Source organism: Theropithecus gelada, chromosome 7b (genome assembly GCF_003255815.1).
Source record: "Theropithecus gelada isolate Dixy chromosome 7b, Tgel_1.0, whole genome shotgun sequence".
Lineage (NCBI taxonomy): Eukaryota > Metazoa > Chordata > Mammalia > Primates > Cercopithecidae > Theropithecus > Theropithecus gelada.
This window is the reverse complement of record NC_037675.1, coordinates 94,066,567-94,091,964: the sequence shown is the minus strand read 5'-3', so window position 1 is coordinate 94,091,964 and position 25,398 is coordinate 94,066,567. Positions and strand designations below refer to the sequence as shown.

The 25,398-nt window shown below is 52.4% G+C and overlaps 1 protein-coding gene across 2 annotated transcripts in view; it reads right to left on the bottom strand.

Moving 5' to 3' along the window:
* Positions 1–25,398, bottom strand: part of RIN3 (Ras and Rab interactor 3) — a 184,185-nt gene that overhangs the window by 23,483 nt on the left and 135,304 nt on the right. For both annotated transcript variants that reach the window (XM_025392754.1, XM_025392755.1), the window contains 2 exons: positions 13,921–15,411; positions 7,580–7,888 (listed from right to left, as the gene is read on the bottom strand). In XM_025392754.1, the coding sequence (XP_025248539.1) occupies positions 7,580–7,888; positions 13,921–15,411 (1,800 nt within the window). The remainder of the gene's footprint in view (positions 1–7,579; positions 7,889–13,920; positions 15,412–25,398) is intronic.

Here is a 25,398-nt window from a genome sequence, read left to right as displayed (position 1 = left end):
GGAGCCAGGCCCTGTTTCCAGAAGCTCACATGGGTGGTAGCAGGGTGTTTACAGGGACTACTCAAGGAGCTGAAAAGGCAGCCTCAGGCCGTCAGTACCCTTTGGGATGCCTCCTGCTCGGCATTCACATTAGAAGGTTCCTGAACTGCACCCCTACCCTCTTTCTCCCCCTCCCATCTTAAGGAGGGTTTCTTGGACTTGAATCTGTTTCTCCCCAGCAGCAGAACCAGCTCTGAATGACTAGTCTTAGACATCAAATAGGTGGGAATGACTTCTTTGTCAAAGTGATAGAAGAAATGAATCTAGAAGTTCTGGCCGCTCTCACCAAGCCTCATGAAGTCCATGAAGAATCGGTCTGCTCCTGATTCCAGGATGGAGGGCCAGTTTATCCAAAGCCATTTGCTTCCATGAACTCCCCAATCTGCCTAACTCAGGACCCTAAATTTGTGATAGGAGAAAACACATTCGACCAGGATTCTGAAACTTGGGGTTCATTCCTAGACCAGCCACTGGCATGGTGATGGGAGCACAGGCTTTAGAGGGAGCTATACTAGGTTTAATCCTGGCCCTGTCTTTCTGGAGAAGATAGCATAGCCAGTTAACTTAGATCTTGTGTCTCCATGTTTACCCCTTTCCTCACTGTTCCAACAGGTCTTGCCAGCGGCCCACCCTATTTTACTCCCCTTTCAAGTGGGCCATGAAGGTACCACATCAAGCTACTGTTGCCTGCAGCACAGCAATGAGGCAGGTGGGTGAGGAATCTTCCCTGGAGGTGAGGGAGCTGGGAAGGCTAGAGGCAAGGCTAGGGCAGGGCGGAAGTCAGGAGTGGTGGACACGGAGGGCTGTTTTTTGCTTAAAGCAGTCAGTGGTGGAGGAAGTAGGTCAGTGGTGGAGGTAGGCAGGACTCGGGCTGGAGTCTGCCTCTCTGTGGGGTCACTCGCAGCTCCCAGGGCTCAATGAAGAGCTGCTGGGCTGCAGATCACACTTCGGGTAGCAAGGCCACAGACTACACAGTTGCCTGGATCACCTGCCAGAGGGAGGTGTGAGTTGAATGCCTGGGACCTCGTTCTAAAATTACTGAATGTCAAAGTCAGAATTGAAGTCAGTTGGGATCTGGCTGAGAATGCATAACCTCAATCTAATCATCAGGAAACATCTGACAAACACAGAATGAGGAACTTTCATTAAGAAAATGTGGGGGTGGGCCGGGCGCGGTGGCTCAAGCCTGTAATCCCAGCACTTTGGGAGGCCGAGACGGGCGGATCACAAGGTCAGGAGATCGAGACCATCCTGGCTAACCCGGTGAAACCCCGTCTCTACTAAAAAATACAAAAAACTAGCCGGGCGAGGTGGCGGGCGCCTGTAGTCCCAGCTACTCTGGAGGCTGAGGCAGGAGAATGGCGTGAACCCGGGAGGCGGAGCTTGCAGTGAGCTGAGATCCGGCCACTGCACTCCAGCCTGGGCGACAGAGCGAGACTCCGTCTCAAAAAAAAAAAAAAAAAAAAAAAAAAAAAAAAAAAAAAAGAAAATGTGGGGGTGGTGGAAAAAACCAGTATCCCTCAAAAACATCAATGTCATTAAAGACAAAGAGGCTGGGCGTGGTGGCTAACGCTTGTAATCCCAGCACTTTGGGAGACTGAGGCGGGCGGATCACGAGGTCAGGAGATCAAGACCATCCTGGCTAACACGGTGAAACCCTGTCTCTACTAAAAATACAAAAAAAAATTAGCTGAGTGTAGTGGTGGGCACCTGTAGTCCCAGCTACTCAGGAGGCTGAGGCAGGAGAATAGTGGGACCCCGGGAGGCGGAGCTTGCAGTGAGTTGAGATAGTGCCACTGCACTCCAGCCTGGGCGACAGAGCGAGACTACATCTCAAAAAAAAAAAAAAGACAAAGAAAGGCTGTGGAAATACAGTCACGCAATGCATAACGAAGTTTTGGTCAACGATGGACCACATATATGACAGTGGTTCCATAAGATCATAATGCTGGACTTTTACGGCACCTTTTCTACGTTTAGATATGTTCAGATACAAAATACTTGCCACTGAGCTACAACCGCCTGCAGTTTTCAGCACAGTCACATGCTGTACAGGGTGGTAGCCTGGGGGCAATGGGCCATACCATATAGCCCAGGGGTATAGTAGGCTGTGCTATCTAGGTTTGTGTGAGTACACTCTAAAATGTTTGCACAACAATGAAATTCCCTAATGACGCATTCCTCAGATTGTATTTCCATCAGTCAGCAACAAATATGAGATATTCCAGATTAAAGGAGGTTAAAGACACATGACAAGCACATGCAACATCTAACCCTCCACCAGATCCTGAACATGAGGGGTAAATTCTAAAAAGGACCTTCTTAAGTCAAGTGACAACCTGGAAGTTTAGATAAAAACATTGTATTAACATAAATGTATGCAATGGACAACTCTACCGTGGCTGTGTAAGAGTTATGTAATCTTACATACGTACACCAACAAAATACCTAGGAAAGCGTTTCGGGGTAAAGGACCCAGATGTATGTAACTTACCCTTACACAATTCAGAAAAAACATTATGTATGTAGACAGAGAAAGAAAATGATGAAGCGGAGGGGGTCCGATGTTAACAATTCACAAAGGGTCTGCAGGTGTTCCTGTTTCTATGTACTGTTTCTATTCTTAGAGTTTTTGAAGTTTGAAATTATTTCCAAATGAAACGTAAAAAAAATAGAACTCTTTTTTTTGAAACAAAATCCCCTGCAGAACCCCACGTGTAAAACAGGTACAAGCAGGGTTGTCTGGGGTGGAGCTGGCTTGGGGCCCAGCTTGTCTTTCGACCCCTTGGTGGCCCCTGGGGTGCCTTGTGGAATCTGTCTTGAAAACCACTGCGTTCAGCTTCTGTATTTTTGGGAACGTGGCTGGGAGGCAGCTGTTCCTGCATCCTAATATCTAAACACTCATTCATAAACTTTGATCCCCACAACAGCCCAGAGAGAGGCGTTCCTAGCCCCATTTAAAGAGTGGGAAAACTGAGTCTTGGGAAGTAACTCCTTGAGTACCTAGGCTGTCCCATGTGCTGTCCCAGCTCCTGCATTGCAACATGACAAGCGTTTCGCCCTCATTTTGTACACAAACAAAAGTCCAGGGAGATTAATGTTCAAGGCTATAGCACCAAAGCTGGGGTTCAAACCCAGGACTGTGGATGAACCCCAAATCCTCTGCTCTTTGGATTTGGGGTTGACAAATCCCAAACCCATTTGAGCAGAACCTAATTCCACCCAGATGAAGATGCTGAGGCTCTGAATGGAACAGCCCTGGCCTGCCCGGTTCTGAGATGAAATTGGGAGTCATGGTGCTCCCAGTCCAGTGCTCACCCAGTGGTGGGAGGGAAACATTCTTTCTGTTCCTTGAGAAGAAACCCATTGGTGTCTGGGGGAAACCCTGGCCTGACCTTCATGTCTCAGAGTCTCCCCAACTGAGCCTGGCTTCTGGATCTGCAGAGATTCCGGCCTCCCTCCCTCTTGCCTGCTGAGGATGGAAAATGGCAGGCACCTGGTTCTGCTCCATTCAACCACATGTGACACCAGCCATGCCCTTTCCAGCGGCTGCCTTTCTTGCTCCTCCTCCCTCCTCAAAATTAGCCATTCCTTCCTCGAGTCCCTGCTCTCTGGTAAGTTTTTAGAAAGCAAATTCATTGTCAGCAAAAATCACGGTGTTTGATCTCACCACAAGGATGATAACTATGTGAGGTGATGCCTATGTTAATTAGATAGATTTAGTCATTCCACAATGTAGATATTGAAAGCATCATGTTGTACACAGTAAATACATACAATTTTATCTGTCAATTTAAAAAAGTCAGGCTGGATGTGGTGGCTCACACCTGTAATCTCAGCACTTCGGGAGGCCGAGGCAGGCAAATTGCTTGAGCTCAGGAGTTTGAGACCAGCCTGGGCAACATGGTGAAACCCTGTCTCTACAAAAAATACAAAAATTAGCTGGGTCTGGTGGCGCATGCCTGTAGTCCCAGCTACTCAGGAGGCTGAGGTGGGAGGATTGCCTGAGCCTGGGGGGTGGTGCCACTGTACTTAAGCCTGAGCAACAGAAAGAGACCCTGTTTAAAAAAAAAAAATCATGGTGTTTGAATGTTGCTCCTCAGTCACGGGGTTTTAAAAAGAATTCCAGGAGGCTAGGGGTTTCTGGATAAACTGGGACTCATCGAGAATGGAATTGCCCCTTCCAGCCCAAAGCTGTCGCCCTGATCATGTCTCAGGGTCTATAAAACCCTTGGCTCTGACTTTACCACCAAGCCCAGCAAATCCAGGGTCAACGATTTCCCTAATTAGAAATTCAGCACCAAAACCAATCAATAGCTATTGTGACTAAGTGCCAACTGCTGGGCAACATGCAAACTTCAGACTCCTCTAAGCCTCAAGACAGGCCTGTAAGGTGGTTGTGGCTGTGCCTGTTGAACATAAGAGAAAACTGTGGCTGAGCACCTAAGTCATTTTAACACAGCCACAAGCTGAGAAGCGGCAGAGCCGGCAAGGAAGCCTGGACCTTGCTCTTCCATGATCCCTGCAGGGTCCAGGGCCAGCCTGCCTGCTCTCCCCGAGGCTGTTCCCAGCAAAGGGTCCCCGGGGCTCTGTCTCCTTTCTGCCTTGATCCAGTCTGACTGCTGCTTCCCTGCATGCCGTGTAGGACGCCTCTGAGCTTGCCTCCCTCTCCAACGCCTGCTGCTGCAGAGAGAGCCAGGACTGCCTCTCTCCGAGAAGGCTTGAGAAGGCCCCGCTCATTCTTGGACACCCTTTGCCAGGCCACGAGGGGGTCTTAACCCTTGGTCTCATGTCGCCTGGCAGGGCATACTCGATTCTTTCCCTGAGTCCCAGCCCTCTGGGGCTGACCAGGTCAAACTCACCGAGAGCGCTGGGCTCTGCAGGCTGTCCACTGTCCCCCACCTACTTCTTTGGGGATTTTCCTGGAGGTTACTCAGTTGCGGAGTTTACATCCTGGGCTTGTTCTCTGGGCCCCAGGCTGCACAAGACACCCGACCTCCCTCCGAGGCTAATGTCCACTCTATGAAAACAAACTCTTCACTACATCCTGCTTCTACTACAACCCTCTCTCTTCCCATCATATCTCCAATATCAGGATAAAGTCTTAATACAGAGTTCACCCTGGCGTGGTGTCTGCTTTTGGGGAACACAATTCTGTGTGTGTGTGTGTGTGTGTGACGGAGTCTCGCTCTGTCACCCAGGCTGGAATGCTGTGGCACGATCTCGGCTCACTGCAACCTCTGCCTCCCGGGTTCAAGCCATTCTCCTGCCTCAGCCTCCTGAGTAGCTGGGATTACAGGCCTGTGCCACCACACCCGGCTAATTTTTGTATTTTTAGTAGAGGCAGGGTTTCACCATGTTGGCCAGGCTGGTCTCGAACTCCTGACCTCGTGATCCCCCCATCTCAGCCTCCCAAAGTGCTGGGATGACAGGCATGAGCCACCACATCTGGCCTGGGGAGCACAATTCTAACACACAGTCGCAAGACACAAATCAGTTTACCACAAAAATGTGACTAACCCGGAATTGTGGCCTGTACAGATCTGAGAGGAAAGGTTTCTAGGGTGAGGGGATCTGGCACCATACCCCAATCACACTCCCACAATTGCTTTCTGTTGGTCTATGGCCAAACTGGCCTGCCCTTCTCCAGGGGAGATGAAGAGAATCCCTCTCTTAACACAGCCACATTTGTTGAGCCTGCCAGGTGCTGTGTGTGGAGGCCACCATTTTACACACATTGTTTCTAATACTCACAAGTGACTGAGTATGGCTTCCGAGCCATTAGGGGTCTTAGGGTCTTTTACTCTCTCTGTAAAGCAGCTTCCTCAGGTGAGGAAATTGGGCTCTAAAGAGTTAAGTAAATCATTCAAGCTTAAATAGGTAGTAACTGACAGACCAGGAATTCGAACCCACGTCTGTGAGTCTACAGAGGTGGCTATCCATCCACTCTATTGCCATGGCAGCCGTGTCCAGGTACACAGTTTGCTCACTGCACAAGGGCACCAGCTGAAGGGATGAATCCTGCCAGCTTTCTCTTCATTGAGCTGTGCCCCATCGTGCAGTGATGCCTATTCTTGTCTGCCTGGAGGACTGCAGTCAAATGATTACAAATAGTCCCACGGATTCCTCTCCCACATCCACACCCTTTACAATATGCCTTTGTACTGTTTCCATCAGAGGGGAAATATTCCTCACTCCTCGAGTCTGGGATGGTCTCTTGTGCCTAAACAAGTCAATGAAAGGTGTCAGAGCAACATCATGCCAGTTCAGGGCCAGGCCTCAATGGGCCTTGCAGGCTTTGCTTGTTCTCTGGGGCCCCAGCTACTGCCATGGGTACATACCTGTGCTAACCTGCTGGAGGATGAGAAACTCATGGCTCAGTCATCCCCATCCCAGACCAGCCAACAGCTCATCAACCACTCAGCACGTGAGCAAGGCCATCCCAGACCAGCCAACAGCTCATCAACCACTCAGCACATGAACAAGGCCGTCCCAGACCAGCCAACAGCCAACCAACCACCCAGCATGTGGGCAAGTCCATCCCAGACCAGCCAACAGCCAACGAACTACCCAGCATATGGGCAAGGCCATCCCAGACCAGCCAACAGCCAACGAACTACCCAGCATATGGGCAAGGCCATCCCAGAGCAGCCAGCAGCCAACCACCCACCCAGCATGTGGGCAAGGCCATCCCAGACTATCTGGCCTCCAGCTGACCCACCTCTGATCACAGATCCATGAATAAGGCCACCCAAGCTCAGGCACACCTGACCCAGATCAGAGAGTTGACCATGCCCCGTGGACTTAGGCATCAAATCAATGCTAATTGGTTAAGGCACCTGTTAGGGGTTGACTTGTGTCCCCTCAAAATTTGTATGTTGAAGTCTTAACCCTCAGCACCTAGGACTCTGACCTTATTTGGAAACAGGGTTGTTGCAGCTGTAACTAGCTGAGATGAAGTCATACTGGAGTAGGGTGGGCCCCTAATCCAGTCTGACTGGCATTCTTACAAAAAGAGGAAATTGGGACACAGACATGCACACAGGAAGCATGCCATGTGAAGATCAGAGTTCTGTGGCCACAAGCCAAGGAACTACCAGAAGCTCGGAAGGAAAATAACCTTCCCTGGCATCTTTAGTGGGAGCACAGCCATGCCCACACCTTGATCTTGAACCTTCCAGCCTCCAAAACTGTGAGACAATATATATTTCTGCTGGCTAAGCCACTCAGCTTGTGGTATTGTTTCTGCAGCCCTAGCAAACTAACACAGTGCTTTTCCTAATTCACACAAAGTTAACTGTGGGCTGGCTTCCTCGCTTGCCTCCAAGGCAGCAGCCAATCGTGGCTCTCCTCCCAGGCCCCAGGTAACTCCAAGAGGGCGCAGGAGTTACACCCCACCTACACCCAGTTCCTCCCCAGGGGGGCTCTGAATCTGGAAAGTCTGGGGCCTTCCAAGGGCTCCGGAGTCCTTGTCAGGGTGGGGTCATGGACCCATAAAAAGAGAGCTCCTCGCCTAGGCCCCTCCCGGCTGCCCGCTGACCTGGGTTGCCAAGGGCCATGGAGTCGTAGATGAGTTTGCAGGTCTTGAGCAGGATGGAGATCTTCTTCTCAGGTGAGTAGGCCTTGTGCATGCCGGCGAACTTCTGCAGGATCTTCTCCATCATGGGTACCTCCGGCACGCTGGTGGTCACACCTAGGTCAGTGGTGGTGGTGGCCAGAATCACTAGCTGGTTCTCCTTGAGCTGCTGCAGTGAACCGTCCTTGCTGTGGATCTCATGCAGGCATGAGTTGATGGCTTCCTTCAGGGGCTTCAGGACACATTTGTACAAGGCGGACTCTACAATTGCTTCTGCAGGTAAACAAGAGAGCGAGGGTGAGGAAACCAGATGCTGGGATCCTGCCACCTGGTTCTGTTGCCCAACAGCACAGCCATCCCCATCCCCTGGCCCCTGGGAGGACATTCACAGCTCCAGCACCTGCAAGGACACTCACAGCCCCAAAAGTTATACCCTGTGGTTCTGGCACATGAGAGAGCACAGTTTATTCAACAGAAAGCCACACTGGAAAGGCACTGGCACAGGAGCCAGTCGTTGCATCCTGATGCTTTTCACAGGGCCTGGCAGAGAGCAAACTTTCACAGGGCTGACTATGAGTACGTAACTTCAGAGGGCGATACTCACACTGGAGTTGTACAGTGTACAACCTGGGCAGCTGTATGCTGATGGCCTGAATGTCCAGTAAATGATTGGTGGAATTATTCTTAATATCTCCCTTCCAATTCCCACACCCACTTGACTCTAGTCTCAAAAATACAGTATATCCAGAACCTTACTTTTTTATCACTTCCATGGCTACTACCTTGACCTGGGTTGGTCAGGCTACCACCATTATCTCTTGCTGGGGTTATGTCAGTCAGCTTTTGCCCTGGCCCTTATAGTCTCTTGTCAACACAGCAGCTGGTGCTGTCCTGTTATGACGTCTTTGATCATAACATTCTTCTGTTTGGAAACCTCCAGTGGCCCCCATCTCCCATGCAATCAAATCAAAGCCAGAGCCTCCTCACAGCCTATGAGGCCCCGCTGTGATCGGGCCCTGTAACCTCTCATTCACTGCTTTGCTTGCTCCCCATGCTCAGGCTGCTCTACCAACTGCCAGGCCTACTCCTGCCCCAGGGCCTTTGCTCCTGCAGTTCCCTTTGTGTGGCGCAGTCGCCTCGCAGTCATCCACAGGACTGCTTCCTTCACTGTTCGAATGTCGTCCTATCAGAGAGGCATTCCCAATCAGCTCTCAGAGCAGGAGTTGGTGCCCTGATCTTGTAGCTGCTCTGAGGCACATGTGCTCTGATCCCCACTCTGAGGACAGACCAACTTAGGCTCTCATGGGGTGCGTTGGGGGGTTGAACAAGGACTTGAACTCATGTCTTCTTGACACCAAGGGGATGCCCAGTTGCTTTGGGTGACTGGAGGAACATATTCTTAGGAAGCTGTTTTGGCTCTCCTCTGTCTCCAGGGCGTGGGTCTTGGTTACAGGCTCAGTAAGGGGAGGTCCCAAGCCCTGTTCCTGTAGGGAGACACCTGTGCTGCCCTAGCCCTGAGAGAGGAGGGAGGGACTCATGCTCCCACGGGGCTGGGTCTCAATAGAGGCCCGGACAGCCCTTCCCTGCCACGCAGGCCTGGGGGCTGGCCCATGGCCATCCTGGGTCCCTTGCTGCTGCCTCCCTCTTCCCCTTTAGCAGAACACAGGGCTGCCCTCACCTCCCTCACCCCGTTCCTGACCTTCCTTCCCCCCCACCTCCCCACCTCATTGGAGCCTCCGCAGGTAGAGATGGGTGCAGATGGGCGTTGACCTGGGAGCAGGGACTTGCACTTCCCCACTGTCCTGGGCTTCTGCATGACCTCGGCCATGTCCCTTCCCCTCCCAGGGCCCGTTTCCTGAACTGCAAAATGAGAGGGCTGTGCCCACGCCCTCCCAGCCCCTTCACATCTGAGAGCTGCAGGATCTCTTCCCGGCACCTCCTCTCCAGACTCAGGCCCTCCGCAGCTTCACATTAGGACTGTTTTGTATCCAATTGTTTCTTGTGATTTGTCTCCCTAATAAAACCAGAAGCACCCTAAGCATGGAGTTCTGTTGGCCTTTTTTTTTTTTTTTCTTTTTTTTTGAGACAGAGTCTTGTTCTGTTGTCTAGGCTGGAGTGTAGTGGTGTGATCTTGGCTCACTGCAACCTCCACCTCCCAGGTTTCGAGCAATTCTCCTGCCTCAGTCTCCTGAGTAGCTGGGATTACAGGTGCCCACCACCACGCCTGGCTAATTTTTGTATTTTTTGTAGAGATGGGGTTTCACCATGTTGGTCAGGCTGGTCTTGAACTCCTGACCTCAGGTGATCTGCCCTCCTTGGCCTCCCAAAGTGCTGGGACTACAGGTATGAGGCACCATGCCCCGCCCTGTCTGGCCTTTTTATGTGGTTTAAGTTCCTTCACCGTCTGACTGGCCACACACATGGGCAGAGCTCGGAAGGAAGAGGCAGAGGCAGAGGACTCAGCTCATGGAAAGGGCTGGGCTGCCTGGGTCTGAAGTCCAGCTCTACTACCAGCTCTGTCTTCATGGCCAGGTCACTGGACCTCTCTGAGCTGTGGCTTCTTGGGCATGACAATGGCCAAACCCATCTGGTCTGGTTTGCAGTCATGAGGCTGACATGTGCAGTGTCTGGAATGGCACCGTTGCTGTGGATGCTGACCCTGTTCCCACCTGCTGGAGGGCCCTTCTCTCCTCTCTGTAGCTCCAGCCCTCCCGTCCTTGGTGGCTCAGCTCAGCTGCCACCTCTCACTGCCTGGAAACCTCTCTGCCCCACACATTAGTGCCCACGGCAGGCTCTGGTGACACTCTGCCATATCACCTGCCAGGATAGACTCCAAGTCTAGTACCTCTTGGCATCTTGGTACCCGAGGCAGATCTGGCCTTAACAGGAGCCATGGCGTGTCTGCATCCTGCCAGCCAGCTGCCCTGAGGCTGGAGTCATTCCTGCTGTTTCCAGCAGAGGTCCAGCCTGTGCTCCACCTCCTTTGCTCTGCGGAAGGCCACCAGGTACAGGCCTTGCATGGCCGCAGTCTCCTGAGCCGTCCCCCTGTTTTGTCCCCTCTGCTCTGCCCTCCACACACACCCTTCAGGGGCTCCATCACCTCTGGGCCAAATCCTCAGGCTGACTTTCACTGCCTGTGTGAATGGCCCGTGATCCTCCAGCCTCATTCCCCACCTCTTGGCCTTCGTCCACGCTGTCATCCCTTTCCAGAAGGAAAGTCCATCCACCACCCTTTCCACAGCTTAGCACTCCTGACCCTTTGGGCCTCAGCTCTTACACTCCCCCAACTCTGGAAGGCAGGGCTGGCCACAGCTTCCTCTGGGCCACTTGGAGTTTTCCATGTCCTTCCATGTCCTTCCGTGCCCTTCTATGCCCTCCTGGTCTGCACGGTGCCTGTGGCTCAGTCTCAGACCCGGATGATCTCATCCAGTCTCATGGCTCCTTTTGTGCTGACAGTTCCCAGACATCTCTCTTTAGCCCCAGAACTGCAGACTCAGCCCTCAATGACCCACTTGACCTCCCCACCTGGTGTCTAATAAGCATCTCCAGTGTCACATGTCCCAGACTGAGCTCCTCGACTCCTTCCCAGTGCCTGCCGCAGGATGGACACTGCGGCCTCCCAGGGACAACAATGCTTGTCCACATGTCCACATCCTACTTCCCCTCTCCCACTCCCGCATCCAGCTTCCAGTCAGTCCTGTGGCTCCAGCTTCACAACAGACCCAGAGTCCAACCATGTCTCCCCATCTGTGCTGCCTCCGTCCTGGTCCCAGCCACCTTCACTGCTCACCTCGGCTGTGACAGTAGCCTCATACCAAGTCTGAGTCTCTCTGCTCCCACTCGGCGTGATGGCCAGAGTGATGTTCACATGTGAGTGAGGTCACTCACCCTTGGACGTGAGGTCCATAGAGAGGCTCACAAGGCCCTTGGGGTCCTGCCCCCCAACAGCCTCCTGACCTCGCTTCCATCCACATGTGCTCACTTATGTGTCTCCTTACACTTTATACTTTACTCCTCTCTCTCTGTCTTTCTCTCTCTCTCTCTTTCTTCTTGAGACAGAGTCTCCCTCTGTTGCCCAGGCTGGAGTGCAGTGGCACGATCTTGGCTCATTGCAATCTCTGCCTCCTGGGTTCAAGCAATTCTTGTGCCTCAGCCACCTGAGTAACTGGGACTACAGGCACATGCCACCGTGCCCAGCTAATTTTTCTATTTTTTTTAACTTTGATTTTTTTGAGACAAAGTCTTGCTCTGTCGCCCAGGCTGGAGTGCAGTGGCACAATCTGGGCTCACTGCAACCTCTGCCTCCCAGGTTCAAGTGATTCTCCTGCCTCAGCCTCTTGAGTAGCTGGGATTACAGGTGCGTGCCACCACACCCAGCTACTTTTTGTATTTTTAGTAGAAACGGGGTTTCACCATGTTGGCCAGGCTGGCCTCAAACTCCTGACCTTAGGTGATCCACCCGCCTCAACCTCCCAACATGCTGGGATTACAGGCGTGAGCCACCGCACCCAACCCTACTCATCCTTCTTGCCTGTCACCCCTGCTAGACCGTAAGCTCCCCACAGGCTGAAACTTTTTGAGTGCTTTGTTCACTTCTGTCTCTATATCTGAGCCAGCACCTGATACGGAGTTGGGTGCCCAATAACTCTTTGTCGACTATCTGCTTACAGGGCCCTGTGCAGACACACACACAGCACTGGCTTCAGATCTCAATCCTATCACCCCTCATCATACCTGAAATGCCATCATGAATCTTGTGGCCTCGAAAACCTATTTGTTTTCAGGAGTCCGCTAGCAAAATCCAGTAGCCCTGGGAAAGGAACATCTGAAGCTCCTTTTCTAAGAAACATTCACTACGAATCTACTGTGTTTAGAGGCTCATGTGTCCCTTACGTACCCAGCACTAACTCTTTCATTATTGGGTGGGGAAAGAGAGGCTTAGAGATACCAGGGGACGGCTGGGGCAGTAACTATTTACCAACTAGCTCAGAAGCAGCTCAGTGTTTAGCAACCACTTTGGCCACAGCAGTGTGAACTGACAGAATGTATTTTTTTCTTTTCTTTCTTTTTTTTTTTTTTAGACAGAGTTTTGCTCTTGTTGCCCAGGCTGGAGTGCAATGGCACAAACTCAGCTCACTGCAACCTCTGCCTTCCAGGTTCAAGCGATTCTCCTGCCTCAGCCTCCCAAGTAGCTGGGATTACAGGCATGTGCCACCACACCTGGCTAATTTTTGTATTTTTAGTAGAGACGGGGTTTCACCATGTTGGCCAGGCTGGTCTTGAACTCCCAACTTCAAGTGATCTACCCACCTCAGCCTCCCAAAGTGCTGAGATTACAGGCGTGAGCCACCATGCCCAGCTGTTATTTTCTTTTTGAGATAGGGTTTCACTCTGTCCCCCAGACTGGAGTACAGTGGTGGGACGTTGGTTCTTTGCAGCCTTGGCCTTCAGGGCTCAAGCAGTCCTCCTGCCTCCTGGGACCACAGGAGCACGCCTCCATGCCTGGCTAATTTTTGTATTTTTTGTAGAGACGTGGTTTTGCCATGTTGCCCAGGCTGGTCTTAAACTCCTGGACTCAAGCAATCCTCCTGCCTTGGCCTCCCAGAGTGCTGGGATTATAGGCTTGAACCAGTGCGCCAGGCCTTGATATTTTTAATATATGTAGGTGTGTGGTTGTTCACAGCTACTTCTCACCATGAACCACAATCGGAAAAAGCTTTGATAATTACTGGATTCAAGGTTGGTGAGGGTGGGGAAGGCTGGGGGCTACTTTAGAAGGGGTGGTCAGAGGAGTGAGCTGTTTTGTGTTGGTTCCCTGAAAGCAGAGCCTGAAAGAGGGATCTGGATGCATGTGATTTCACTGAGGAGACTCAGAAGACAGGGAGTGAGAGCAGTGGGAAGAGGCAGAGCAAGCTTAAGCAAGGATGAACTCTCAGCCTCAGCCAGATCTCGCCGGGCCCTGGAGCATAAACTGCATCACACAGTGGTCCTGCTTGAGGCCAAGGGGCCAGTCTTCATCCCCCCCATGGCAGGGAGTAATTGGCAGTGGGCCACTGATGATGGAAGAGAGGGTGCAGATAATATAGATCCTATACAGTCAAGGTCAATTCTCTAGGAAAGAGGGGAGCCGGGCACCATTAGCAGCCTACCTTGCAGCAGCTGGAGAAAGTTGCTGGTGCCCAGGAAGGGATGGGGGGTGGGCACCAACAGCGTCCACTGCATAGGCCTCTTTTGTCCTAAGGGGTTCCTGAGTCTGTAAGCCCCACCGCCCTCTCCTCCCTGCCACCTCCTCCCAGGGCACTGACCGAGCTCCTCCTCAGAGTGCAGGGCGGGGTCCACTAGGGCCTTGAGCTCGGTGCTCTGCAGCAGGTAGCTCTTGAGCTGGGTCATCATGGTGCGAATCTCCTGCAGCATCTCCGTGCTGGAGGTCTGGCGCGCCATCATCTCCAGGCTGTACACCTTGTAGTCCTGCACCAGGCTGCCAAAGTACGAGGCCTTGTCCTGCGCCAGCTCCACCACTTTCTTGTACAGCTTGCGGTTGTTGGAGAGGAAAGCGTGGAACATGCTGCTGAAACTGGCAAAGCTCAGCCGGTGCCGGGCCTTGCCCAGGATCATGGAGGGCTTCTTCTTCACGCTGGGGCTGCTGAACTGCTCCAGCTCCTCCTCCGTGCTGCTAGTGGAGTAGGAGTCCTGGTCGGTGGCCATGACAGACGCCCCCAAGCTATCTGAGAGGGAGGCCAGGGAGCCCTTGAACTCTGGAGAGCTCTGGAAATGGGCAGTGGCCTGGGCCTGAGGGTGCTGAGTCCCAGCCTGAGAAGCAGGGCTTTGGCCCTCTCTGGGTGGACCTGGCGTGGGTGTCTCCAAGGCCATTGCCTGTGTGCAGAGCTCAGCGTTCTCTAAGGGAGCTGGGAGGGTCGAGGCCAGTTGTCGAGAGATCCGTTTTTTCCTGGGGGGTGGGACTGGAGGTTGTTTGGCCTTCCTGGGCAGCTCCGGCATGCTGTCAGGATCGCTGGCTTTCACCTCTGTGTCCTGGCCTTGCTCCGTGCTCCCCCGGGGCGTGTCCTCAGGGCTGTCTGAGGTCCCTTGGGGAGGCAGGCTGAGCTGGTCCCCCTCTGCTGCCATCCCCGGACTTTGGTCTTCTAAGGACACCCTCTCAGAAACGCGGCGTCTGGGAGGGGCAGTGGGAAGGTTCTTCTTCGTAGGCAGTGGCGGCGGGGAGGCCTGCTGCAAGGGACTGGAGGCCGCCCCTGGTTTCATCGCTTCCTCCCTGAGGGGGCCCAGGCCTGCAGTGGGGCATGGGAGTCTCTCACAGGCCGTCATAGGCGGCTGGCTCAGATGGTCTGGGGGACCTGGGGCATGGGGTGTGACGGGGGCAGGCACTGGGGGAGAGGTGGGCAAAGGACAGGCAGGGGCGGGTGCAGAAGCAGGGAGCAGAGGGGGCTGGGCTGGGCTGGAGGGCTTCAGGGGCAGCACTGGGGGAGGAGGTGGTGGGCGGCGTGGGGCCCACCTGGAGGTGGGCGAGGTAGTATCAGAGGTGGGTGGCAAGGGGCGTGCAGGGCAGCTTCCAAGAGGTGGTTGGTCGGTAGGCAGGGCGCTGCTGCAGTCCTCGATGAAAATAGGATTCACAAACCACAGGCGGTCATTTCCCACCGACAGCTCAATTTCACAGGCACAGTTTGCGTCATGGGCTGTGGGCCTGAGGCTGGAGACTTGCGGGAATCCGGGGGCCTGGTCTCTTGGAGGCTCGGCTGGCTTCCCTCTTTCTTGTGGAGGATTCAGCGAGGAGTCCCAGAAACCTGTGGAAGCAAGAGAGGGGCAGGTGGTCAGTCTGTGCCAGGGACTAGGTGTTGCTGTGCTGGGCAGGGTCTGTGGGCGGGGTCCGCGGGTGGGGTGGGGCAGGGCTGTGGGAGGGCTGTTCAAGGCATTCGCTTCACTACTCCGAGTTGTTTTCCCCTCTTGGACGCTTTTAAACCTCTCCCACCACTTCCTGCCTCGAGAGGGGAAGCCCCACTCGGTCCTCCCCAGCAGTGTGGGGTGGGGCCGGGGGTAATGTGACAGGCTCAGCTTCAGATCTCTTCCTTGGTGTGACAGCCCACCTCAGAGGGCATTGATGACACAGGGTGTGGGGTGACAACATGGTGCTCTGGAGCCGTGGAGAAGGCATGGTGAGGGCATCAGAGATGGAAGGCCTGAAATTCCTGCGGCCAACCTGCTGGGTGCTCTGGGGCAGGTGGCTTGACCTTCCTGGGCCTCAGTCTAGTCATCCCTAAAATGGGGTCACAATGGTGCACACAACACAGGCGTGCGAGGAGTAAGGAACACTAGGCCTATTTTGGCCCCCATGGTTATTTTTTTATTTTTATTTTTATTTTTATTTTTTGAGACAGAGTCTCACCCTCTCGCCCAGGCGGGAGTGCAGTGGTGCGATCTTGGCTCACTGCCAGCTCCGCCTCCCGGGTTCACGCCATTCTCCTGCCTCAGCCTCCCGAGTAGCTGGGACTACAGATGCCCTCCACCATGCCTGGCTAATTTTTTGTATTTTTAGTAGAGACGGGGTTTCACTGTGTCAGCCAGGATGGTCTCAATCTCCTGACCTGGTGATCCGCCCGCCTCGGCCTCCCAAAGTACTGGGATTACAGGCGTGAGCCACCAGGCCTGGCCTCCATGGTTCTTATATGCGAGAAGGACGCATCTATGGATTGTGGCCAGCGAGATCAGACCTGGCTGTCCAAGCGGGAGCGGCCACCCACCACAAAGTGATTCTGACTCCGGTCAATTTGAGCTTAAAATAAGAAGCTGGTCCTCTGCCATAGTCAGGGGAAGCCAAGGCTCTTGCAGCATGGAGCTGAGTTCCAGTGCATGCCTCTCTACTGACCCAGTCCCCAGGGGCTCAGCCATGGCTGTGGCTACTGAAGCAGGCTAGGGACAAGGCATTCTTGATCTGTGGGGTCTACACCCTGGCAAGCATCTGACGGAGGCTCAGGACCCTCCAAAGAGCGCACAAGGATGCTACATCCTGGGAACAATTGCAGTCGGCGCATAGGCCACCCTGTGCTCACTCAAGCTTCCTCTTGGAGAGGAACATGGGTCCCAGGTCTTGTTCAGCCTGCTAGGTTTGGAGCTGGATAGAGGATTACCCAGGCAGGTGCAGAGTTCCTTGTGAATTGGTGCGGCCAGCCTTTCACCCAGGGCTCTTTACTCCTGGGAGGAATCCACTCTTAAGAAAACTATGGAAAGTAACATCAAGGATAATCACAGAAGCAAACATTCATGGCGTTCTTGCCGCGCATGAGCCCACGGGCTACTTGCTTTACCTGGGTTATCTCGCCGACCCCTGATCATAGGCCTTGCCCCCAGTTCACAGATGAGGGTAGGAGGCTCAGAAACATGAAAGCACTCTCCCTGGGTCACCGGGCTGGGGAGTGAGGCACTGGGATTTGACCACGTCGGGCTGGTTCTACAGCCTGTGTGTTTAGCCTCTGTGTTAGGCGGCCTTCCTTCATAGGAACTTGCAACACTTCCCAGATCGGTTGCTGTCCCGGCATCGGTGAGTAGCAGGGTGGCTTGCAGCCCAGAACTCAGGATGTGGCAACAGCACAACAGGCTCTTGATGTTGAAAGGAGACCTCACAAGATGGCCTGGAGCAGCCAACCGTGTGCTCGCTCTAAGAGGGGGGCACTATCAGGGATGTAGGCATTTGCCATCTTGCTGGCTGGGGTCACCAATGCAATCAGGGTAAGCAGGTGCCTTCCCAGGACAAAGGGACTGAAGAAACAGACCAGAAGTGAGCTGCGACCCACCAGCTCTGTGCATCCCTCTGAGGTGCACCCCCCAGCCCTGTCCTGGGCAGATACCCTGTGTCTGGCTGCCTGAATATCACAGCCAGTGGAGACAGGCCAGCTGTCACCACACTAACAAGCATGACAATCTTTTCTGTGACTCTTTCCAATGTGCAAAGCTCTGTGCCCATCACAGTCACCAAGGACATGGTGTCCAGAGTGGCCTCTCCCAGGGCCTGGATGAGCTGCTCTTTGTGACTGCCGGGGCCCTTTGCTTTCTTGGGCAGCTCATGGCTCCTCCATGTATGCCTCACTCTCCCAGGCACCTTGCCTCGAGTACATACATGTCCTGGCCCCTGGAGTGAGTGTTTGAAGCACTGTGCCCATGTCTACACAGGTCCAACAAAGTTGCCTGTTTGGGAGTCTTCCTAGCAAGGAGAAGCAGGCAGCCAGACTAACCCCACGGTAACTGGGCAGCAGCCCCACATGTGAGCTGAGACCCCCGGTGCCCACCTCTAGACTCTTCCTGTGGGCGAAGGTGGCATCATGAGGGTAGATAACATACAGAACTGCCCACTGATGCTGGGACACTCCATCACTGCTCACCCAGATCACGGCTGTAGCCGCTCCCTCCGCTTCATTCTCTTCCTGTGGTCCTAGGCTGGGCATACAGCAGGCCCTTGGAGGCTCTCTGTTGAGAATCGCTTTCAACCCTTTAGCCTGGCATTTGAGGCTGCAGGACCTGGTCCCTGAACATCTTCTCTGGCATCATCTACCAAGTCTTTACTCCACTCTATCTGCCGTTCACTTCTTCCTCAATGTGCCACACGCTGCCCCACCAGCAGGCCTTGGCTAATGCTATTCCCTCTGCGTGGAATTCTTTTCCCACCCTCTCCAGCTGGCACACACTTACTTGTCCTTCAAGGCTCAGGTCAAGTGCGACCTGTCTGGTAGTGCCTCCCCGATGCGCTCAGGCCCTGCCCGCCCCGCCTGTGTTCCTGCAGTGACCATCACTGGGACTGTAATTCTGTGTTTTTGCCGGACTTTCTCACCAGACTCAGAGCTTCCAGAAGGCAGTCAAATGCTTCAGCTATCTGAGTATTCCCAGCACCTGACAGTGCTTGGCCCAGAGCGGGGGCCCAGTGTCAGCCCCTTGGCACCCATGAGTGGATTAGCTTAGCCGGAGTGGAGAGTCAGGCCTCTGAGGAAGGGCACACAGGCAAGGTTAGTTTCAATGGCAAGATAAGGACAACCTGAACCACGGGAGGATGTGTAAAGACAAGACAGTGAGAGGAGGAAGGCAGGAAGGGGGGCAGAGGAGCCCCATAAGCAGATGGGCCACCAGCCGGGCAGCTGCCATGGGACAGGATGGGTCCATTAGGCACAGAACACAAGAGTACATTTCCCATTGCTCAGGTGTGGATTTTGGCAGGAACAGAGCAGATATGGGTTCAGGCAAATAGGCTCTCGGCCTGGGTACCTGGGACACAGCTTCCCTGACCCAAGACAGGCCTGGGGTTTGCGCCATGTCAGGGCAAAGGTCTCAAAGCCAAAGTGACTCCAAGGAGTGGGGGAAGCCAGGAGCTAAAGGGCTGCATCCTAGGGTCTTGGGGCCTGTTAGGGAACCACAGTGGCATGACGGGGCTTTATGCTCCAAAAAAAAAAAAAGGAAGTGAGTAACTTTCTCTGCAGCCTGCAGAACCCCAAGGCCAGGGGAGAAACGGAACCCTGTGTCATGCAATCCTAGTGGTTTGGTCGGCAAAGCTGTGGGGTCCAATCCCCAGGGGTGCCATACCAAGCCTTGGCTCTGCTGCGGCAGTTCCCCTAAAGAAGGGCCCATCCTTGCCCTGGCCTCAGACTGAGGCCACGATTTTGCTGGCCCCGAGGCCTGTTGAGCGTTGGCTGGGGACACCTCTTGCCAGATGCCCGCTCTTTCTATCCTCAGACAACCTGGGCCACGTCACAGGCTGGGCTGCAGGTCCTGAGGGCAAATTCAGACTCTACCCCTGGGGAGCTTGGGGCTAGCAGCAGGACAGGAAGGGGAGGAGTAAAGGCAGCAAAGTGCCACAGAAACACTAAAGAATCCAATGAGGTCAGTGAATAAATATTCATGTGGCATCCCAAAGACAGAGGCTGTTGTACATACAGTCAAAGTCAAGTTTTCAATGAATTATTAATAACTAGGAAAATGCTCATCATCTGATGTAAAGGAAAAAGCAAGTTACAAGCAAACTTAGAAGAGTCACAGAACAGACGCCTTTCCTAAACATATTTTTAAAGTATTAAACACATACACACTGTAACATGTTTGAAAACCACTGTGAGTAATCCCTATTCTCTAAATTCCTTTGACACTTGTAATCAACTGCTGAATACAGCTGAGTGCTGAATTGTTCCTCCTTATGTTCGTTTTCTGGCCTCGACTAACCGGTAACCTTTTAAAGTCCAAGATTACACCTTATATAGCCTGCACTTTCGAACGCTGGCTTTTCCAAGTCCGAATTTGGACTTTCTTACGTCGGCTCACGAAGGCACACTGTGAGCCATCACATGGCACTCGGCCCGCAAATCAATAGCTGAGTTTCAGCAACATCATCCCTATCTCAACAGCAGGCCTGGTGCAACTCTTCTCATAGGAAAATGAGTGGCATGCCAAAAAAATAAAACTGATGACACTAATGACAAGAAACACATATGCCTCATGAACTTCCTAGAACAACCAGATCGTCCAGTGGACTGGAAACCCAGGAAATCTTTAGCCTTAACTAGACAATCCTTGGCTCTGGGCTCTAGGGAAAAAAGTGGAAGTCATAAATATATTCGCACAACATCAGAAGGCGAGAAACCAAAACTGTATTTTCAGTTGCGTCTAGGTGGATCAAGGAAAAGAAACTGGAAGGAAACACAGCCCGAACTTGCACGAGTGGTGAGTTTATGCGTGGTTTTCATCCTCAGCCTTTTCTGGTCTTGTCCGTTAAAAACAAACACACACCGCTGGGCGCGATGGCTCATGCCTGTAATCCCAGCACTTTGGGAGGCCGAGGCGGGCCAGATCATCTGAGGTCAGGAGTTTGAGACCAGCCTGGACAACATGGTGAAAACCTATCTCTACTAAAAATACAAAAATTAGCCAGGCGTGGTGGCCGGTGCCTATAATCCCAGCTACTCGGGAGGCTAAGGCAGGAGAATCGCTTAAAACCGTGAGGCGGAGGTAGCAGTGAGCTGAGATCGTGCCACTGCACTCCAGCCTGGACAAAAAGAGTGAGACTCCATCTCAAACCACAAACAAACAGACACAACATGCTTGACTTTTATTATAAGACAAAAAGGTGTCATAAGAAAAAGCAGCACATGGCGGGCATGTGGAGGGCATGGTGCAGAGGGTGGGGCCCACTACCCTGCCTATTCCAATGCCAAATCCAGGCTTCCTTGGCAAAAGGGCGCCATGCTGTTTTCCACTGGAGGCACAGCAAGTAGAAGAAAGGGTTGAGGGGCGGGAAGTGGTGAGCAAGGCTGGCTGAGAATCAGGGCATAGCGCAGGCAGAGCACGGAGTTCAAACTCAGCAAGCCCTGAGTGTGAATTCAGCTTTTGTTTACATCCCAAAATGAGGAAAGCCCTTTAGTTGATCTCTCTTTCTCTCTCTGGATAATAGCTTTGTTGAGATATCACTCACACACCACAGAGTTCACTCATTTAAAAAACACGCCTGTGTTTTTCAGTATATTCATCAAGTTGTGCGACTCTCACCACAATCAATTTTACAGCACTTTTTTTTTTCTTTTTTTAAGACAGAGTCTCGTTCTGTCACCTAGGCTGGAGTGCAATGGCATGATCTTGGCTCATTGCAACCTCCACTTCCTCAGTTCAAGTGATTCTCCTGCCTGAGCCTCCTGAGTAGCTGGGATTATAGGCACCAGCCACCACACCCGGCTAATTTTTATATTTTTAGTAAAGATGGGGTTTTATCATGTTGTCCAGGCTGATCTCGAACTCCTGACCTCGTGATCCACCTGCCTTGACCTCCCAAAGTTCTGGGATTATAGGCATGAGCCACTGCACCCGGCTTTTAGAGCATTTTGTATCACCCCAAAAGAAACCCTATGCCTATTAAGGAGTCACTCTTCATTCCCCTTTCCATCCAGCCCCTGGCAATCACTAATCTGCTTTCTGTCTCTATGGATTTGCCTATTCTAGACATTTTATTCAAATGGAACTGTAGCATATGTGGTCTTTTGTATCAGCTCCCTTCACTTAGCATGTTTTCCAGGTTATTCCATGCGGCACCATGTGTCAGTCCCTGCACTTCATTCGTTTTTATAGCTGAATAAACATTTCAGACTCCTTAACTTTCCATTTCCTTATCTGTAAAATGGGCTTTTATGTGAATAAATGAGATAATGTATGTGTGGGCATGTGGCAATGAATTTGCCTCCCATTGTCCTTTTGGTCTTCCCTGAAATGCTGACTATACAAGGTAACCCCTGGCTCACAGGGCCTCAGCACTAGGCTGGCCAGGGAACATTTGGACTCTCCTTGGACAGTCTGAATGAAGAACAGTGGTCAGGTAGGGCTGTGAGCTGAGTCAGAGCCCTGCTGGTCAGGGAAGCAGGGGAGTAGGAATCTGAGTCAGCAAGGAGGCCATGTACAGGGAGCAAGGGGCTGGCATGTGTGACAGAGCAGCTGCGGTCACCCACAAAGCCTGGCTAACCCTCCATCTCCATTTCTCAGAGGGTCCCTGGTATCCTTTCTCTGAGTCTCTTTTTTATGCTAGTTTGAGTGGGTTTCACTTCTTTTCCACCAAAGTCCCTTCCTAGAACAATGTGTGACATGCCAGGCACAATGCCTGGTGTGTCAGGGCCCTTGACAAATGCTGCACTTTCCATATTTATTATCACTATTTCATATGAAGGTTGGCAGGGCCCAAGCCTGCCCATGCCAGGGCCAAGGTCTCTGGCCTTTGATAGGATGTGCTCCTTCGGCTCTGGGTCTCCAGCCGTTCGGGAGATGACTGTAAAGTGAACCTTTCCTTGGCTGCAGGGAAAAATGATTGTGGTGAGCCTGGCTTCATGTCTTTCAGCACTCGGGGACACCAGGTCTACACAGATCCCTTGAGCTCTTAAGCTGCAACATACTCAGCTTCCATTTAAATCCTGTTCTCAAGGAAGTAAGTGCTGACGATGAATCTGAACTACTGTTGGCTTCCCAAATGGAAATCTCCCTTCTCCACTTCCTCCTTGTGCCTGAGATCAAATTCTCCGAGGAGAGAAGGCCTTGTCTATTCCAGAAAGGAATGCAGTTCTTCCAGGAGGAACATCTCCCTTAACGAAAAACCATGTTCCTAGGCCTTAGGAGAAGCTGCACTCTTGCAGGTGAGAGGAACCTGTAGGGAGTCTCCCGGCAGTCAGTCCTAGGGACGCCTAAACCCCATAGCGGGGTCAAGAGGTGCAGCAATGTGTCATAGACTGAGGCCATGCATCCCACTTACTCTATCAACATGGCCTGCAAACTGGCCACTGACTGCTTGTTGCAAAAGCAACAGAGAAGGTGGGGAGGTGCAGCTGAGGAGCACTAGAAAAGCTGTGCTCAGAGACAGAAAGCCCTCCGTGCAAATCCTGTCTGGGGCACTTTACAGGTGTGAGCCACCACGCCCAGTCCTGAGGATTTCTTCAGGGAAAAGTGGAGCATGTTTCACACAGCTGCTCAAGAACCGCTGAGGACAGAAAGCCTTTGGTGCAAATCTTGTCTGGGGCACGTTAGACAAGGTTCCCAGCGGGGCTAAAACTTGGTGTTCTAACTTTTTTTTTTTTTTTTTTTTTTTTGAGGCAGAGTCTCAGTGTGTTGCCTAGGCTGGAGTGCAGTGGGGCAATCTCAGCTGACTGCAACCTCCACCTCCCAGGTTCAAGCAATTCTCCTGCCTCAGCCTCCGGAGTAGCTGGGATTACAGGCACACGCCATTACGCCCAGCTAATTTTTGTATTTTTAGTAGAGATGAGGTTTCACCATATTGGCCAGGCTGATCTTGAACTCCTGACTTCAGGTGATCCACCCGCCTTGGTCTCCCAAAGTGCCGAGATTACAGGCATGAGCCACCGCGCCCGGTCAGTGTTCTATCTTTAAAATGCACAAAAATGACATAAGACAATGCCAAGTGCTCTGCAATGGTCGGTGTCATCAAACCCCTAGGGGGAGGTCATCTGCACCTTACAAAAGTGCAAATTACAAAACTGTCACCTGTCCCACATCCAAGATCCTGGGAGGGTAAGAGCCCAACAACTAAATTCTAGGAAGCAAAGTTTAATAGCAAGTTTATTCCCAATAGCAACTGAAAACTTGCCCTTAGGGTTATAACCGGGTAAATTAGACCTAGAAGAATTTGGATAGAGTTAAGAGGCGGCTGAGTGTGGTGGCTCATGCCTGTAATCCCAGCACTTTGGGAGGCCGAGGCAGGTGGATCATGAGGTCAGGAGTTCAAGATCAGCCTGACCAATATGGTGAAACCCCGTCTCTACTAAAAATACAAAAATTAGCCAGGCATGGTGGCACGCGCCTGTAGTCCCAGCTACTTGGGAGCCTGAGGCAGGAGAATTGCTTGAACCCAGGAGACGGAGGTTGCAGTGAGCCAAGATCGCACCACTGCATTCCAGCCTGAGGGACAGAGTAAGATTCCATCTCAAAAAAAACAAAAAACAAAAAACAAAAAGTTAAGAGGCACCATGACACGATGGCAGGTGTGGAAGCTAAATGGCCTGGGTTCATCCCAGCTCTACCATGTGCTGTGTGACACTGGACATGACTTAACCTCTTGTGCCTCAGTTTCCTCTGCCATAGAAGGGGAATTATAATAATAGTACTTACTTTATAGGATTGTTTGAAGCTGCGCTGAGCCAATGGCAGCTAAAGGGGTTAAAACGCAGTCATTGCTCATGGAGCGCGAACACCCAAGGACCAGAACTCCTCCTGCTTCCCGGCCCCTGACCATGGCTGCCTTGCGGCGTCTCTTGCATTGCTGCCCCTGATGGGCCCCTCTGAGTGGTGAACAGTGGCCTGGCTTGGGAACCAAGGGGTGTCTTCTTTGATCTCAGGTCTGCCCCTCACTTCCACTGTGACCTGGTTCTGCCCTCTGGGTCACTGTTTCTTCCATTCCATCAACACTGGTGAACAAGGCACCAATGTTCTGGACACTGTGCTCAGCCCCATGGAGCACAGTGTCCTATGCATGGTTGACTTTTACTAAAGATTGTTGATGAACTGCTTTGCTCGTAAATGTGACCTGGCGGCCCCAGGTTAAGGCTCTGGGGCCTGCAGTGGCTCCTGAGCCGCTGTGTGGAACACGCTCTCCCTTTCCCTGTAAGAAATTCTCAGGGCCGGGCACAGTGGCTCACACCTGTCATTCCAGCACTTTGGAGGCCAAGGTGGGAGGATCGCTTGAGGCCAGGAGTTTGAGACCAGCCTGGGCAACATGGAGAGACCGTGTCAAAACATAAGAAATTAACCAGGCATGGTGGTGTGCGCCTGTAGTCCCAGCTCCTCAGGAGGTGAAGGTGGGAGGATCACCTGAGCCTGGGAAGTTGGGGCTGGGCTGAGCCATGATCATGCCACTGCACTCCAACCTGGGCAACAGAGTGAGACTCTGTTTCAAAAAAAAAAAAAGAAAAAAAAAGAAAACAAAATTATCTGCTCCTAACACACTCTGAAAGAGGCAGGTGGCCTGGCCTCCCAGCAGCTACAAACTTGGCATGCTTGGGCTTCCTGAGGACCAGCGAGGTGAGGCCCTAGTTCTAGGTGGGCACCTGCTGACTGCATCCTTGTAGGGTGCTTGGCATCGCCTGTACATGGGAAGAGCTCACTAAATATGAGTTCTTTTTATAATTATGTGAAAGGGCTGGGGTCAGACACACCCTGTCCTCTCTCCCCTTCTTCTTTTCTTCTCCCCTGTTTATCCCTCAGGAACTCGGAAGGGTGGGGTGGGGCATGCTTAGGGTCAGTTGTTTGGGCACAGGACA